Genomic DNA, 18,390 nt, shown 5'->3' with positions numbered 1-18,390 from the left:
GGATATCTGCTCAACCATGGACCTCCATTGGCTGCGGGGGCACAGCCTGCCTCACCATGGTCTTCACCAGGGGCTGCAGGGGAATCCGTGCTCCGGTGCCCAGAGCACCTCCTCGCTCTCCTCCTTCTCTGGCCTTGGTGTCTGCAGAGTTGTTCCTCTCACATAGTCTCATTCCTCTCTCTGGCTGGTTTTTGTTCCCCCTTCTTAAATGCGTCATCACAGAGGTGCTGTCACTGTTGCACTGCCTTGGCCAGCGGTGGGTCTGTCATCTTGGAGCCGGCTGGCGCTGGCTCTACTGGACACGAGGGAAGCTTCTAGCAGCTTCTCACAGAAGCCACCCCTGTAGCCCTACCCGCCCCCCCCCCCAACCAAAACCTTGCCATGCAAACCCATTACAGTTTACTAGTCAAAAAGTTCAACTCAGAACCTAGCCATAAGGAGGGTTTTTGAAAGAGTTGCAAGAGTCCCTTTAAAGACTTGATTTGCTTCATAAACATGTTTCTAAGGGCACCATCTGTGACTTTAAGAAAGGTTTATACATTTAATTGAAAGGCAAAGTTCAAAATGTACTAGTCCTAGTTTATCAAAACCATACAAAAAGCCTAAATATACAAATGTATAATAGTTGAATTTGGGGGTTTTTATTTGTATATTCATATATTATTGCTTCTGATTAGATCACTCTTCAAGAGGATTTTGAGAAAGTCACTTCATTTATTTCGTCAGCCTCAGTATTACCTCACCTGATGTTTTTATGAAACTATGTTGAACCCTTTGCTAACATGAGCCACATATTTGACAGAGAGGTGAACATCTCTAAGATAATTAAATTCCTACATGCTTTGTAAAGCATCCGTGGATTGGAGAATGATGCTATGAAGACCTCCACTGAAGGAAGGCATCAGCTTATGCCTATATTTGCTGTCCCCAGAAAACTGACAGCTCTGGGAAAAGCTTCAGTCAGAGCCTGCACCTTCTTACCTTAGTCACAAAGATGCAAATCTGTAAGGCAATAGGCTTTATCAATTCCAGCTTCAGGAAATTACTTGGTGTTTTTTTTTTATGTTTTTGTTGTGATTCTGATCTTGTTTCCGATCTCAGGAGTAGGAATAAAAAAAAAAAAAAAAAGATCATTTTGTATCATGCAGGAGTAAAAATATCCATGGATTTAGGTTGGTTGTAAGAAGATTAAGAAATCTGATTAGGCTGGAAAGTTCTTTTTCAAATGGGCAAAAATTATTTCCTTGACTTAAAGCAAAATCTCATGAATGAGCAAAGAATAGGGATTCTAGTACATCTGTTTTCTCCCAGTCTAGGATGTATTAGTCTGTTATTATGTGATTATACACCTTTTAAAATTTCCTTTGTTTATTTAGTGCTAAAATACATTTCAGAATGAATAGGAGTTTCATTCCTATTTCAGCTGTTTTATTGGTTTTGTAGAGAGAAACCTAAAACTAGATTTGGAGGAAAGCAGGTAGACTTTAAAACCTGACTTAATTGTGATATACTCAGTCAGTAACAGCATTGGGAACAGTCCCCTTACAGCCTCTAAGCTGTGAAAAGAGAGGATATGCTGTTATTGCTGAACCTTAGTGCAGTTAGCGACTTGTTCTGAGTAGGTACAAATTAAAGTTTCAGAAAAACTTTGTGTATAGCTGTGAAAGGCGGTCCAAACCAATACAAGGTATCAGTGGACAGTTTCCACTTTGTTTATGCTGTTTTGTTTCTGTCCATGATTAGAAACTGTTTACTGCAATTTTTTTTCTTTCTAGACTAGAATAAATGCTCCTTGCTAGGCTTTTACCTTAAAGTAGTACACAACTCTTAATTTATAATTGTTTGTAGTCGAATCTGTTTCAATTTAGAGAGCTATTTAAATGTATTTTGCATGTATCTGCTCCCAGAAACAAGCGCTAGACATATTTCAAATACCTATATCGAAAAAGGCATAAAACATGGATATGCTTATATGCAATTAAGTCTCTGATTAAAAAATTTTGATTGAAGAAGTTGAATAGTATTTACTTTTGAGGTTAATTATTTTGGCTATGTCTGGGTCCAAATGCATTACTGACTAGTAGGCCTGTGTGAATTAGTTGAATGGTGCCTGTTCTCTGTCTGCCTTTTCCTCAGCTTTTGCTGTTCCCAGTCAATTGCCCTGTTAGACACAATTTATCTCAACCTATACTCGAAGTAGCTTATCTCCTTTGATGTTTAGTGGTGGTAGTTAAGAGCTATTAAAAGTCTCAGCTGCCAGTGCTTTGGATGTACAAGTTTGAAAATTAATCTTCCCATTCAATTTATTTTTATACAACACTTTTCACATGGTGAAAATTCTTTTCTTTGTTTGGCTAGTCTTTTCTCTATTTACTGACACTTCAAATGTATTTTTGAAAATGCACCTTGTTAGCATATAAATAACATTCCTAACCTTAGCAAGTCATCCTACTGAGCCTTTTCCACACATTAGCATTTTTTAGGTCCTCTCTCCAAAATCCAGAAACACATTTTGCCAAAAAGGGGTGTGAGCATATGGCAGGTGAATAGCAAACTATGAAATCTTAAAGACTCCACCAGTAATTCAGTTTTGAGGGCAAGAAAAAGTCATTTTCTTTATTGATGTCAGTTGATCGGGGGGGGGGGGGGGTAGGGGAAGGAAGGGTCAGGGATCTGTTAGGCTGTCCCCTCCTCAGGTATATAAATGCTTTGGAGCATTTTCACACTTACATTCAGTTTAACGTACGTTCCTGCCTTAGGTTAACGTGGCTTGCTAATGCATGTGAAAAATAATACTTTATCTGGGTTGATGATGCCATCTGAATTTGTCACAGTAATATTAAAAAAAGTGTATCGGAGGACTAGCACCCACTCTGATGCTGTTATTTTTGGGGGTAAGAGACCATAAGGTTTGGGGAGTGTAAATGCTCTTTAATAACCCAGCTGTTGCTAGCCAGTGTAATCTTGCTGTCGGAGTGAGTGCCTGTCCCTAAGGCTCTAAATCCTGTGATGGAAAGCGTAGTACCTTGCTACGGGAGGTTTGGAACAGTGTTGGCATTTGTCTCTTCCCTCAGCAGAATTAGTGGGCTTCAGCTCCTTTCCTGCAGGAAGGGAGAAGGTCTGCAGCTGGAGAGAAAGGGAGGAGCCGCAGAATAGCTACTGCACCCTTCCTCCTCCCCGTTCCCGACACAGGCGCCCGCAGTGCTCGCCTGCTGCTGAGGTAGAGAAGCTATGTGAGCATTCCTGGTTTACTGCTCGGGGAGGAAACAAACTCAAGATTGTGAAGACCTGGGCCACTATTAGTACAGCATTCATACAGGGCGTTAGTACAGAATAGGTACTGTTCTTGAAGGTCCCATTATTGATTTACAATTCTGCTGCCATTCTATAAAAATAACCTCTCAGGCAATAGAGAAAGGAGAAGATTTTGTGTGTATTGGTATCAGTAGAGAGTCTGATTTTTAGAGGTGAACTTGTCTATTCTCCTTGCCTATTCAGGAGAACTGGTGAGGTTCTTAATTCTGCAAGGTTTATCGTATGTTACTGCACAGAAGGTCCACGGAGAAGTGTCTGAGCGTCAGCAACTTGGCTGTCTAGAAGAGTAGCAGTGGAAGAACTCAAGAAGATGCAGATTCCCTCCTCCCCACTGACTTCTGAGGAGGTTTTTCTGAGCATGATGTTGAGCTTCTGGTTTAAGCTGGGGGGAGATTTATTGTTTAGGCATTCATATATTAGTTTAATTTCAAGTGGGTTTATTTATTTTATACTTTGTACAGGTTGCTTGTGCATTTGGGCACACATAACTTGAATTCACATTGTTGTAATATCTCTGCAAAGCAAAGGCAAATTTTACTCTGCCTTCCAGGGGAAGTTTTCTAATCACAGTGTCAGTGTGTGATTAGATTTGATTATCCTGTTTTAATGTGGCATCTTTTATTATTTTTCATTATCAACTGCTGAATAACCTGAGAGTCTCCATCAGAGGCAGTAGCTTGTATGGATTCATGTTAGAAATTATGGTTCTTCTTTTTAGCTTATCAAGATCTATCTGATTTGATATAGTGGAAGATTAACGTATGTCTGCTAGGTAAATGGTAAGCACATCTAAGGATGTTAAAGGATTTCTATGTTAGCACATATGGAAAATCTTAAATCAGGACCTGTTAGAAAAAGTATTTTTTTAAGTTTTTAAAAATGGAGGTTGGTTGGTTTGTTTGGGTTTTTTTAAGAAAAAAAAAAGGGGGGTGGGGGGGCGGGAGAAGAACAAAAGCTCAGATAGTCCTAAAATACTCTTACAAGTTTGATGTAATGCAAGAAAACGTACGACTTTTAAGCCTATCTGGAACAATCCAGTAGATTGTTTTTCAGCTTAAATTTATCTGCTTAATACAAAACAGAAATGTGGAGAATGAAACCCAATAGTGTATACAGTAGGTTAGCAGTATATTCAGTCCAGGTTCTCACCTTGCAGCCAGATTTATGTTGGAGATGTACTGTCTATGAAGTTTCAATGACTTCAGTGGCAATATCCATAGATTTAAGGATCTGATAAAGACATTTTGGCTGTTAACATTTAGACTGAGTTCTTTCCAGATAAATTCTGACACCATTCAGTTTCTACGTAGACATTCTTGATCCACTCTTCAAAAGCAGGAGGAAAAACCCCTATTCTTCAGCCCTGTTCTTGATCAGTGAAGTTGAACGAGCTCGCTGCCGAGATTTCCTCAAATCCAATAATATAAACATTGAAATGTGGTAGCATTTGTATAAACATCGGATTGTGGCATTATTCTTTTGAAGAGTTGAAAATACGTGCAAAATGACTGACCCGTAAAAAAGGCTCCTATCTGGACCAGCCATAGTACTGGTAGGAGGCCTTCTGTTCACTTCATCCAGTTCATCTTCTGATGATGAAAGGATACAGAAACTAAAGAAGAAGCTATGGTTCCCAACCCTCTCTTTCTTCTTCTTTTGTTTATGATCTTCTGTGGACTTTTTATAACAGAACATGCAAAAAATTAATTTCAGCAAGGTACTTTGTTCATTGGTACTGAAGTTGCCTTGGCTATTTTAAAGGCAATTTTGTACAAGCATGAAAATAGCCCAGCAAATATCAGTGAAGCAGGAATTTCTGGGTGCTTAGGAGAAAAGAATATGTAGCTGTGTGATGGCTATAAAAATAGAGAAAGAGTAGCTGTCATCCAGTGCAAAAAGTTGTGAAAAAGTTCTATTTAGAAGCAGTTCTGCCTGCATAACATTTTCTACTCCTTTTTATTGTGGACTTTTACATGACAAAATGTTTGTGAATTTATATAAATCTGCTGGTGGGTGGAGATGATTGTGGCATTTGCTTTTGGAGGGAAATATCTCTTTGTTGACAATGCAGTTTACCTCTTACTGTACTGAAATCATTTTACATGCTGCCTTATTCCTATTCCAAGGTAATGCTTTTAATGTTGTTACAGAGTGTTAATAGTAATTTTTATAGCTTTAGTATTAAGAGTAATTCAGCGTTTATGTTGTCGCTGTCTCTGGAAAATAGTATCACGTTATGTGTATATATGTGTGTATACAGGGAGCCTTTGAGGAGCCTAATCTAAGCTTACTGTATAGTTAAGAGTGAGAGCTTCGTATCTTTGTGGATCGATTCCATCCTAAGGTAGATGGGGTGCACTGTTCATGGGCATCCCCGTCGTTCTTAAACAGCTACCTTGGACTCCATGCATACATTTTAGAAAGATAGATTTATGGGGAGATAAGTGCCATTCATAGAAAAAACGACAGGGCATGCTCTAAAAGTGTTACAGTATGGAAGCCGGGAAGGAGCTAGGGAGACAAACGAAAATAACTGGAGCATACTGGATGCTTGGGAAATAGTCACAGTCTTGCTACCTGCTTTCCATATAAACCTTGGACTGGAAGTCCACTGCTGGGAGCAGCTAAGATCTACTGCAGGCAGAACATGGATTTGCACGAGCACTTAGTAGAAAGGGAAATGGAAGGAGCAAGATACGAAGAGGTGTGTTTGCACATGTGTGCGTGTGCCCATTCTGTGTGTGTGTTATAATGACTGCATCAAAATGGGAGCTCATCCTGTTTTTGACAGGACAACATTCTTCCCAATCTGAAAACATAAGGGGTGTGTGCATCCTTGACTCTTTACTTATATTTCAGGACTGGGATCTAGCAGATTTCTTATGATACAGTTGTTCTAGTGTCTCTCTCTACATTTTATATTGAACACTATAGATAGAGGTAATTTCTTGCAGGATTGTGATTTAAATTAAAAAACATTCAACCATAATGAGCATACTCTTAGTAAATGTTTCCATGATCACTGTCAACGTTTACTTGTGAGTATATAAAAAATACGCACGTAATTACAAATAAAATCTCTAATCTAAACCTTGTGTATAGCTCATTTACCTGAAATTTGGTCTTTGCTTCCTCCAAACAGATACACAGTAATGAATGTATTAGGCTATTTGATTTCGTGAGCAACTGGCCTTATCTAGGAGGATTTTCCAAAGCTTTTCACAGGCTTTTAAACTATGGAACCTGAGAAATACTTTTTGAGGAGAAAAGCTCCCTTGGTAATTTGAACTCTTATCACTCTAAATTATAGAGCGTATCGGTTCCTACTATTTCTCAAAGTATATTTTACTGTTTAAATAGGTGGGTTTTTTCCTTTGGTAATTGTACGTGTGGGAGGCACTATTAACAAAGGTTCATATTACCATAGCATAGCGTAAAAGCTGTAATTGCTAACTGAACATTACTTTGTACGAAAAATATTCTTAAGTGCTTTTGTTGATATGAAAATTCATTCCAGATATCTTGAAAAGTACATGTAATCTTTTTCTTTCTATTCTGTGGTCCTCTTCTGAAAACAAGGTCAGCTCTTTTTTTCTTCAACAGATTTGGGTCTTGTGACGGTATTGTGTGCCCTTTTTTAATGACTTTGAAAGCTTTTGCTTCTCAGTGCCCTGCACATTTTCATCAAACTTAGGTATTGGATTTTTATTAACATGTTTGTTTAATTCGATGCTTACTGTTCATTGATTGGGGAAAAATAGTAACTCTGCAACACTCCAGGCACCTTGGTAAACTTAAAAATATATGAATAAGCAAATTATTATATTACATTATTAGAAAACTTTTATAAGCACTACAGTGACAAGCCCCATTTCCTTTTGAAAAACTGTTTATATGAGCAAGGAGCATATTGCTGTCCATCAATCATGATATCACTGTTAAGAAGGAAAAACGAAGAGAAAAATTGAAGCAGATTTCTCTGCGTTAGCAGAGAACATCACGTAATTTGGGGACCCCAGCTCATCTGAATTTTTTTTTTGTAGATGAAACATTTAATAGCAATGAATAAATTTAAATCTTTTACATTTTGTTTTGATTCTATATTTGTATTTCCATTGCGGGGTTTTTCATTATTTTGTTCTTAAGAACAGACACCTATGGGATATGTAGTCTCTTTCCAACTTGAGAAAACTGAAGATGAGATGATGACAGTTATTTTAGCTTATTTACCGAACAATTTGAGAGGTAGAAAGGAAAATAAATAGGGGTTGCTTCCCCAAATACTATTTTGGGGCAGTTCTTTGACATAAAATGTACTAGCAGCAAAATGTAGCAATACCTCTTGTTCCCTTTCTAACTGCTTTTACAGTTAGATGGAAATGTTATGGTGGAATCAGGTGGGTTTCGATTTTGTTTGTTTAAACAGTAGTTCATTTGTTAGAGATTGTTTTACAAATAATATATTAAGACAACCATTTCCCCAAACAAATTGAATAAAAACATAGTGCTTCTCTCCATGGCTTGAGGTCTTTCTCAGTTTTAGAGCTTGTGCTTTCCAGAAACATGCTTTCCCAAAGCCTAGTTAGGCTGTGCTCGCTTCTGTTGCAGCCCTTTGTCACTGATTTGCGCGCACGCTTTCTCTCGGAGTATTTCTTGTCTGAGTAACAGTCCTTCATAAAACCATAGCAAGACAGAATCTCTGGCCTTTGCCTTTGGTTTGGGGGAAATTTACCTGCTTTTGCAGTGGAATCTACTGGGTTTTTTATGAATAGCTCTTTAAACAAAGAACCATAGCTACAATCCTTGTTTCCTGACTTAGGCATAACACTATAATAATAGTAATTCTTCATCTCTCTCTATGTAATTTAATTTTTGGGAAAGCATCATCAAATCCTTAGCTGATATCCAACAAAATGTTTTATATTCAAGGTTTGCTTTGTAAGATGACTCACCATCGCTTCTAAGCTTTTCAGAATTAAGAGGCTGGGTTTTTTTCCTTTTATTTAAATATTTTTTATTTCCTAGGTTTCTCTCTCACAGGAGAATAATTCATTTCTTCAGACTCATAACTATGTTAAACCTGGATTCATGTAATTCACTCTTGTGACCAGAGCACAATGGACTATAAACTTGAAATTTTCATATAACTGAGAACTCATACAGTTCATGCATTTTACAGAGTTTTTAAACATGATTCATTTCAATATCTGAATGCTAGTGAAGGGGTCATATATTCTATAAAAGTACAAAAGTTGGTATATATGTGGGTATGAATATGTATGTGCACACACACGTCCATGGCTATCCATATGCCACCCCTAAAAGAGATGTTATCAGTATGAGTTCAGCAGTCAGTTTCTTCTGCTAAGGCTAGTAAAGCTTCCTGTGAACCACTGATAAGAAAATATTAGAGGACTGATTTTAGAGTATCCCAAGTTCTACCATTTATTTTTGCAGATTTCAGCAAGTCACATGCATAGGTGCACGTGCTTGGTAATCATCACATCTGTTAACTTGTTTCAGGAAATGGACCACTTATTCTAACTTTCTCCTTGTACTAGATGCTTGACTCATGTAAAGTATCATGTAGCTGCAGAAAACATTAATAGAATTTCAGGAATAATTGCAGATGAAACTTTAAAGGGAACAGTTTATTTGTCTCTGAAAGAAGACGAGAGCTTTAGTTAAGCTAAATGCATCCAATCAATAATCTTGAAATTTAAAATAAAAGTTAAGAATGCCTTGCTTTTATAACACAGATATCAAGAAAATTCTTCCGGGGGATATATAAAATATATATATTATATATCTAAAAATCCTTTCAATTTCATAGATTGCCTTCAGTTAGATTTTTCTTTTATTCAGCTATTTTAATTGCTATTAAAATTGCTATTTTGATTTTTAGTCCAGGAAGGTTCAGTTTTATTCCGTGTTTGTGTCAGTGGTCTGTGCAAAGAGTTCCCACGTTATTTTGTCTGGATGAAAACAAATGCAGAACATCAGTGCTCTAGAATTGCTACCAGGCCTTGTTTCCCCTTTCAGTTTGGGAAGTATATTAGATCATCAAGCTCTCCTTTGATAGAGAGACATCTTTCTGTCTGTGATGAATATGGGAACAGGCTCTATATTAAGACCAACTAATTCTCTCTCAAGAAACAAAGGGAAAGGACAGGAGGGAGATAAGGACTGAAGTAGAAAAGTGTCTTGTTGAGATTTCTATGACACTTTGCACCTACGTGGAGTGTTGCATTGAAGGTTGGGTACGTTTTGTCATACGACAAAGGTTTTTCACACCCGTTTAAGGCATTGTGAAATACTGATAATGCATTTGAATAAAACACATTTTTATTGTCTGGCTGTCATTCACTGAGGTTTTATGCAAGTGTAGAGAGGAAGCATTATATGCAAGGAAGAGTTTATCTGATTTTTGTGTGAAGTGCGTTATTGAAATTGTTTAGGTTGCTTGGGACTGGTGTCAAAGCACAGTCCTCTTTTACCAAGAGCTTCTGCAAGATCAGTTTTAGGCTGAAGTGGTCACTGGCGGTGTTATACAGAATCCCACTCCACAGGCCGTTTGATCGTGGGTCATATGGGATGTTAGGGTTAGTAGGCTGTTGTAGTGTGAGCTGTCAAATAAAAAGCTTAATGCAAATCAGCTGATGAGAGTTTGTAGTGCAGCCTTTTGTTTAGTTAAAGTTTTAGCTTTGGCTCTTCTGTCAGGTTTTCCCTTTCAGTGTCAAATAAATTGGCATGGTACAGTGGAAAAATATAAGGAGATTTAATTAGTAGATATATTGGGATTACCCTGGGCTGGTAATGCATTGTGCTTTGTAGGTTTTCAAATGCGTTTTAAGATTGATGTAAAAGCCCAGTGAAAAGTACATAAAGTCATATAAATGGCAGACAGTCCTTTCTGAAAAGTACAGTGCATTCCCCAAAACATTTCAACTAAGGTTCATAGAACACAGAAGCACATTTAATGTTTAGCGAGTGTTTCTGTGAATGCAGAACCCTTACACATTGAATCAGAGTCTTTAAGCAAACAAAAGTTTAATGATAACCATATATAGACGTATCCCTGTTAAGTACAGAAATAAAAACATTGAAAGGATCAGCGGCCTTTACCCTGTTGCCTCTTCTAGCATTTATTCTAATGGTTGCTTTAAAAGCTGTATTGGTTGCCTAATAAGTAAATAACAACCTCCTTGGAGAAAAAGCTTGTGGTCTGTTGTTCCGAAGTTTCACAACCGCATTTAAAATGTTCATGATAAAATTAGTGCGATGCAGTTGCCAAGGATATTTGCCAGAAATAAAGTTTTAGGTAGTTAAAGGAGGTGGAAGGAAAAATGAACGATTAAAACAAAGTTATTGCAAGCTGTTCAGCTTTTAGGCCGAACTTACTTACTCAATTTCAAAACAGGTTTTTATTGACTTACATTTAAGTTGCCTGATGGCTGCTAATGGTTTCATCTTTCCCTACCTCAAGGAACTGCAGAGAAAAAGAGTATTTTATATCACAGAATTATAGAATCATTTAGGTTGGAAAGGACCCTTAAGATCATCAAGTCCAACCATTAACCAAGCACTGCCAAGTCTGCCACTAAACCGTGTCCCTAAGCACCACATCTACACATCTTTTAAATACCTTGAGGGTTGGTGACTCCACTACTTCCCATGCCATATCTGTTTTCATATTTTAAAAAGTAGGCCCAGAATCTTTCCCCCTAAAAACTAAACAAAACAAGAAACTGATTTTTTTTTTTCCTCCGTTAGTTTTAAAAGTCTATTTTTAGTGAGCAGTACAGGCAGGCTTCTTTGTGCAATTATATTCTGCCTCTTTTATTTGATAAGGAAAAGTTGAAACATACACGTGAAAATTGAATTTTAATTCTGATATAAGAGGAAAGAAACCGCATTTTACTTGGCTGAAAAGTAGAGCATATACAAATACTGAGTAATTTACGTGGGTGCCTTAGAAAAAGTAAACATTAAATTACTGTAGTAACAGCAGCAGCAGCAGGTATTTAGATAGCGATTTTCCTGTTTTTGCAGCCACATGCAAACTTCTGTCACGGACTTTTTAGTATTATAGAACATACATAAAATTTTTTTATTTTTTTTTTTTTTATGTACAGGGATGACAACCACCTACTCTACATTTGGCCATCTTCTGTGGTAGAATTATTCTTCTCTTGTCTATGTTTTATCTCCTCATATGTAAAAGACAATATACAATCCATGACCGCCAACTCTGATATGAATTGTAAATCATTGAAAAAACAAAAACATTTCATACTGGCTCTGTTGCACACACACACACACACACACACACGAAAAAAAAAAACCAAGACCAAAACCAAACCTCATTATTTGGTAGTTTGGCTTTCTCTAAGTCAGCTTTTCAAGAGAGATCTGTATTTTAAATCCATATTTTGAAAATCATATGACAAAAAGCATGCCTATAGATGATGATGATGGCTGAGCTGTTGTGCGCAGAAACGTGAAAAAAAGGAGTGGATGCAACTGTTAAACAACCAAAAATGATAAATAATCTGACAGTTTACTTTAGACACTAATGGAGCCTAAAAGCTTTTAAAATGACAGAAATTTCACCACCTTCAGTGATTCATAGGCTTATTTTTGTTATAAAGCTTGGTCATATAGCTGGCAGTTTTCTTTTTGTGTGACTCTTGTAAATTATTGTACTCTGTTATGTGAGTGAAAAGCTATTAGAGTTATGTGAAGGAATACGACAACATAACTCCAGAAGATTAAAGCAATTCCCAGCTGCACATGTGCACAGTTTTCCCACACTTTTTTTTTTTTTGACGTAGCCCTCAAAGAAAATGTGCTACTGTTGTGATGCACTTTAAAACTGTATCTTACTCTCTGTGAAATGCGCTTTTGCACAACTGTATTTCTTCATGGACCAGTGATTTCCATTTACTGCATCCTGGTTTATACATACTAAAACGTAGTGTTTTCAGTCTGTAGTATGGCATAAAGCATATTTTTATTATACGGCACCTTCTAAAATAACACAGATCGTAGAATACCCTTTAGTCACTTAGTGTCAAGTCTAATGAAATTCGTATTTAACATCGACTGTTTTCCTTTCAAATGTTTTGACAGTAGTCATCCCTGTTAAGTGCTTCCCCTATTAGGCTCCGGTAGCTTGGACGTAACCTGATCTGTGTTTTGTTTCAGCGTGTTGTCTGCTGACCCAGAGAAGCTTGCATTAGCTGCATTGATCAATCCACATCACATCTCATCATTTAGGAGACAATTAATACTGTGGCGTAAAGACTCCCCAGAGCATTTTCTTAGAGGTGGATTGCTTTACACAGAAACCACAGGAGTTGTTTGCAAAAGGAGGAGGAAGCCAAGTAGGAAGAAAAAGCATTAAGAAAGCTTTGTCTAGGAACCAAATTTCATTTTCTGTGGTGGCTTCCACTGATACTATTCAGCCTCCCGGTGTTGATGGAGTGTTTTGGGGATTTAAAAAAAAAAATAAAAAAAAAAAAAAGCTGTATTTTGAAGTTGACTTGTTGGAAAGATACTATGACAGGTCACACAAATCTAAAAATCTTGCTCTTGATAAACATGCGTTTGATTGTGATACTTGTATAACTTGCTGTTAAGAGTGTAATTATTTTAGCTTTTTATTTTATTTCAAGAATTATTAAACTGATGGCTTTTGAAACACTGATTGATGTGTTTTAGTCCTAGTTGTAATTATTTTTTAAATAGCATATTTTAATACTCATTCTGTCAGATTTGCTGTAGACTTCTTCAACAAAGTTGCATTTCAGTCTTGCCTGATACTGTTTCTTAAGAAAAAAGTCTTGAAAGATTTTAAGTGTACATGAATACATTAAGTTAACGAGCAGGCAGGGCTTTCTGTGTGCTGTTTCATCTTTAGGTAATGAAATATTTAGAGATCATCCACAGAAGCAGACGAGAAGCATTTACTAAGAAAAACCAGTTTTTTCTTTCAAATGACTACGGTTACTGTACTATTCTCTGGTAAAGACTATGTTGCAGTGTTGTAAGGAGTGTGTCTTGAGTTCAAAACAGTAGGTATTACTAAAGACATAAAATTGATAGGAGGGAGTTTTAGGGAGGAGGTTACTTTACCTCCCTGGTAATCTATGTATTGCCCATGATTCTGTTCAGCTTGTACAATGATAATGAGGCCAACTAACATGTGAACTTCAGAAATCATTGCAAACTTGTTTACGGCATCATTATATTGTCATTTTCATTTATTTAGGTAAAGTGAATGAATTTTTAATCAGAAAGGATTCACGTGTGATCATGTCAATAATATTTACTAGCAATACGTCAATGACAAAGAATATATTTATTTTGGGGGTAATTCCATGGCTCAGACTTGTTATTTTGCTTTCCCCCCTGTAATTTTGAAGCAAAACACACACCGGCTCTGAACAGAGATATGCATCTGGCGTATCTTTGCATGGCAGCATTACTATGTTTTCAAGAACACTCTAATATCATGATAGTTCACGTACAATTTTTCTTCTGTTAGTAGAACTGTTCTACTGGCATTTGAAGGTAAAGCAGGGTGATGAGAAATGATTAATTTGAGTATCTTGGAAATGTACAGAATGTGTTTGTGGATGTATCTACTACATGAAACTTCAAAGCAATTTTACATGGACGTCTAGGTTGTCTTGTTGTGTTCTTTCTGCAGAACAAAAGTGGAAACTACAATACACCCTTTTAAGTTTCATTTTCCAACTCCTGTTAGATCCTGTTTTTCAAGTCAAAACTGAGTTTGTGGAACTTGTTCAAGTGGTTGATATGTGGAATACAGAATGTGGATTGTTTCAGTGCAGTGGCATACTTGTATCCTTAGGATCGATACGGGGTTTTTTATATTCTTTGTCTAGTGAGGATGTATCAAGCTGTAATCCTATATATAAAAAAAGCTTTTTTGCTATACAGTAAGGCCATACAAAAATCATCTAAACCCACCCTCGTCACAAGAAATAAATGAAGTATTTTTCCACAATTCTTCATCTATTTTTGGCTATCCTGTTGATATTTTTAACTGAGAAATCAAAGAAGTAGACTGCCGTGTTGTTTGCACCACAAACAGCATAATTTCAGTTTGGAAAGAGGTTGTGTGGCAATGTAGGCTTTGTCTAAGCCTTTCTAGACAATTATAATTGCCTAAAATTAATAACTATGGTAGTTATTTAATGTTTGTTGGTAATTTGCATAGAATTGCAAATTCTATGAGGCAGTATACAAAAGAAAAGATAAACATGGCCCGTCAGACTTTCTCCAGGCTACAGGGATAGGCAAGTCATTGTAAGTGTCAATGAAATTAAAGGTGAGAGTAAGTAATGGTGATAAGAGGGAGAGGGAGTGACAGCCAATACAAGAAAAAGAATGTCCTTCATCCCGGAGAGGAGAATTGAGCTAAATGATACAGAGCAGAATAGAATGGTTAGAACTGAAAACCAGGCAAAACTGTAATGACAGGTAATAGGAGGTTACACGTTGCTGCAGAGTTTGGGAATGAGGAAATATGTTCAAGGACTGTTTTTCTTAAGCGTCTGTCCTGTCTTTACAAATGAGTACGGTGGAAAGTGTCCCCTCCTCTGCTTTATTGTGACCACAGACCTAGTATTCTTACACATAGAATAAATATTTATTTCACTTACGGACCTATTTGACAAGTGTATAGTATTTTACTGTGACCTCAGAACATGGATGCACAGACGGTAGTCATGTGGCACCTAGATATCCAGTCAGCATAATTCTAAATTGAAGTTCTTGAAATGTAATTTGTGGTGTATTGACTACTTACTTGGTACAAGCTTTCATTATTTCCAACTGCTAAATCACATTAAAGACAGCTTCGTGTATTCAGTAAATAATTACAGTTACTGCAGGGATGTTGTAAGGCAGGACGGTTGTAAAAGACAATGTGGATACTCAAATATATAAGATCAGTTGGCCTTGAAAGGTATTACCGTAACAACTTGCAGATGTTTTAAGAAATGATTTGATAGTGTCTATACTAAATGAATGTATTTGCAGTTCAGGTGTTCATTACAAAAGCTTATTCCAGCTGCCTCTGTAATACTGGCTATTATGTTCAACCTCGTGTTACCTAAAGGTTGTACCATATTTTAGAATAATCTAAAGCTAGGCCAAAATCATTTAAGAGACACATCACGCGCATCATATTTGCTAATATTTCCAACAAAACCTAATGAGTTTTTTTTCTTTTATTCTTTTTTCCTTCCAACTTAAATTATCCAGGTTGACTTTGGAAGTTACGTGTTTGTAGGATCTACGCAAATAAGAGTTGTTTGACACATCTTCAGATCATTAGTATGTTATCTTTTGGAAGTCTCTCTTTTCATTTGTATGTTTATGGAGGTATTGCTAGTTGGTTTTGCAAGGTTGCTTTTGAGTTCCATCTTTATGCCACAATTGAAGCAGTTTGTGGGATTTTGAAGAATCTGCTTCATTCAGATCAACTTTTGGTATTTGCAGGTACTACGGAACGGGTGTGTCTGATCCAGGGAACAGTTGAAGCACTAAATGCAGTTCATGGCTTCATTGCAGAGAAGATTCGAGAAATGCCTCAAAATGTGGCCAAGACAGAGCCTGTCAGCATTCTACAGCCTCAGACCACTGTTAATCCAGACCGCATCAAACAAGTGAGTTTTTGGTCGGGAATAGAGAGTCACAGCAACTGCTTAGAAGTCTTAAAGCTTTAAGGCTGCAAGGGGTCAACATAACATGTTCTTTAAGAAAATGTTATTTTACCCTTTAGTAATTTGCTGGTCCTCTTTTTCCTTATACTTACGTGTTCCATGTTTCTCAGCAGTTCTTCTAGACAGTGTTTTATAAGTTTCAGTGCCATGCTCTAATGTGTTTCTTTCATAAAGTTTTATTTACTGTATAAGGGGTTAATACACTTCTAGGTTTTAGTTAAAGATCACTGAATTTTAATCTTAAATTATGAACCTCTTTGTAAACCTTTAGCGTTACTAAAAATCGTAAATTTACTGGATGTTTCCTACTTTTATGTATATAAAATAAAACCAAAAATGTTAATTATTTTTTTAGACCCTATATTAGATACTTTAAAATCTTACCTGTAAGAACTTGAAAATATAAAGATAATTTACTTGTGACTTTTTCTACAATTTCATTTTATATTATTTTTGGCATCTTTTTGCCTGTTCTACACTAACTTCTTTCAAAATCTATAGGCAGTGCAAAATATTTTTGCAAGTTATTATTGGTCTAGTATTCTTCAGTTTATTACATTTTCCAGACAACTTTAAATTAAAAAAAAGAAATTGCCCTGTAAGGAGAATGTGGAATATATGTCATACAGGATTTAAAATTATTTTCCATTGTATTGAATAAGAAAAAGATTAAGAAATGGGTGAACAGTAGTAAAATTTTGTCTTGTCTCTCTATCCTATATAGGATAGATTTTAGTTTCTCACCTGTCCTATATGGGAAAAGATTGTTTCGTCCTTCTACACTAGCAAGATTCAGTGTCCTATAAAGTAATTTGGTAACTGTATGCAATTACTTTACTTTGTATATAGTGACATACACAGAATGCTTATGTGAAGATGTGTTTGAACAAGATGAGTTTGGAATGATCAGACTGCTTTAGATGGATGAAACTGTGCATAAGCCATTGTATATGATTTCTAATATTACTATACTATTTTTTTCTGTATATGCGATACTTTTACATAAAATATCTCTAGATAATTTATAAGAAAATACTAACAAGAAAAGCCCCAATTTTGTAGTATTAGTTTCTCAGTTATTAGACATTAAAATGATTATGCCTCAGAAAAAGCTGAAGAGATCTGTACTTTGAATGGCTTTTCTGCTCATAAAACGTTAGATTTTATGCCAATACTTCTTAACCCAAGGGGAAGTGAGTGTTCTGTATTACAATGAAAAGTTTTTTTCCCTTTGCAATGAAATGTTTAGGTAAGCCATTAAGAACCTGAGAAACTAGATTATAAAGCTGTTTAGGGACATGCCTAAATAATTCCTGTCTTATATCTGAAATTGATATAGCATGTCCACAATAATTCTCCAGAAAACTTGTAAAATTATCAAAGGGTTTTTTTCAATTTATTGTGTTTTGGTTTTTTTTTAGTTTGCTTGGTTGGTTTGGGGTTTGTTTTTTGTTCGCTTGGGTGTTCAGTTTTTTTGTTTGGTTTTTTTTAAAACAGTTCCATGTTTGGAATGTTAAGTTAGATTCTGGAGGGATGGATTAGTGAACAGAGCTGCGGCTAAATACAATATATAACTTATAAGACTATGATTTATTGACTGGCTGTAGATCTTAAAATTTAAATATATTATATTTATACATACAGGTGCATAATAATATGACTGCAAATACTTGGAGATATGCATGTGCATATGTTGAGCCGTTTAAACCACAATGAATTGTTTAACTTCTCTTTTAATGAACCAACATCTCTTCATCATAAATTCATACACTATAAATAGACTCAATAAATCTAAAATCCATTATTTTTACCAAGAAATGAAATTGTTAGCTTTGTTCTTAGAGTTTTCAGTGAAGTAATACATCCTCCAATGTCAGAATATTCTGTATCTTAATGAAAGATATAATACCTCTATTTAAGAAATTAAAAGGATAATATTATGTAATTGGTAATAGTGATCTAGAACTCCAGTGTTGCTATTTTTTTAATAGCAGACAGGTCACAATTTTATTAAAATTGTCAGGATAACTTATAACACAAGCCAGTTTAAACTTGGCAAAAAATAAGCCTTATGAATGACAGTTTCTCTTTTACACAAACTTTTACATGGTTCTTCCTGTCTTAGAATATTACCCAAGAACTTTGCCACCCAAAGTATTATGTTGTAGATTGAAGAAACTAGACTTAGCATTTGAGAATGAGAGTTGATTTCAAATAATAAAATTTACCTTCATTAGGAACTTTGAAGGTATTTCTTTTGGTTTTCTAGCTGTTTCTACCAAAGAGCAAAGGTAATTCTCTCCCCGTGAATGAAGAT

General features: G+C 36.0%; 1 protein-coding gene across 2 annotated transcripts in view; it reads left to right on the top strand.

Annotated features, from left to right (window-relative positions):
- Positions 1 to 18,390, top strand: part of NOVA1 (NOVA alternative splicing regulator 1) — a 156,717-nt gene that overhangs the window by 100,651 nt on the left and 37,676 nt on the right. For both annotated transcript variants that reach the window (XM_064460181.1, XM_064460180.1), the window contains exon 3: positions 15,850 to 16,016. In XM_064460181.1, the coding sequence (XP_064316251.1) occupies positions 15,850 to 16,016 (167 nt within the window). The remainder of the gene's footprint in view (positions 1 to 15,849; positions 16,017 to 18,390) is intronic.

The sequence above is a fragment of the Phalacrocorax carbo genome, chromosome 9, assembly GCF_963921805.1.
Source record: "Phalacrocorax carbo chromosome 9, bPhaCar2.1, whole genome shotgun sequence".
NCBI classification, from domain to species: Eukaryota; Metazoa; Chordata; class Aves; order Suliformes; family Phalacrocoracidae; genus Phalacrocorax; species Phalacrocorax carbo.
Note: the sequence above shows the minus strand (reverse complement) of the source record. Positions and strands in the feature narration are given on the sequence as shown.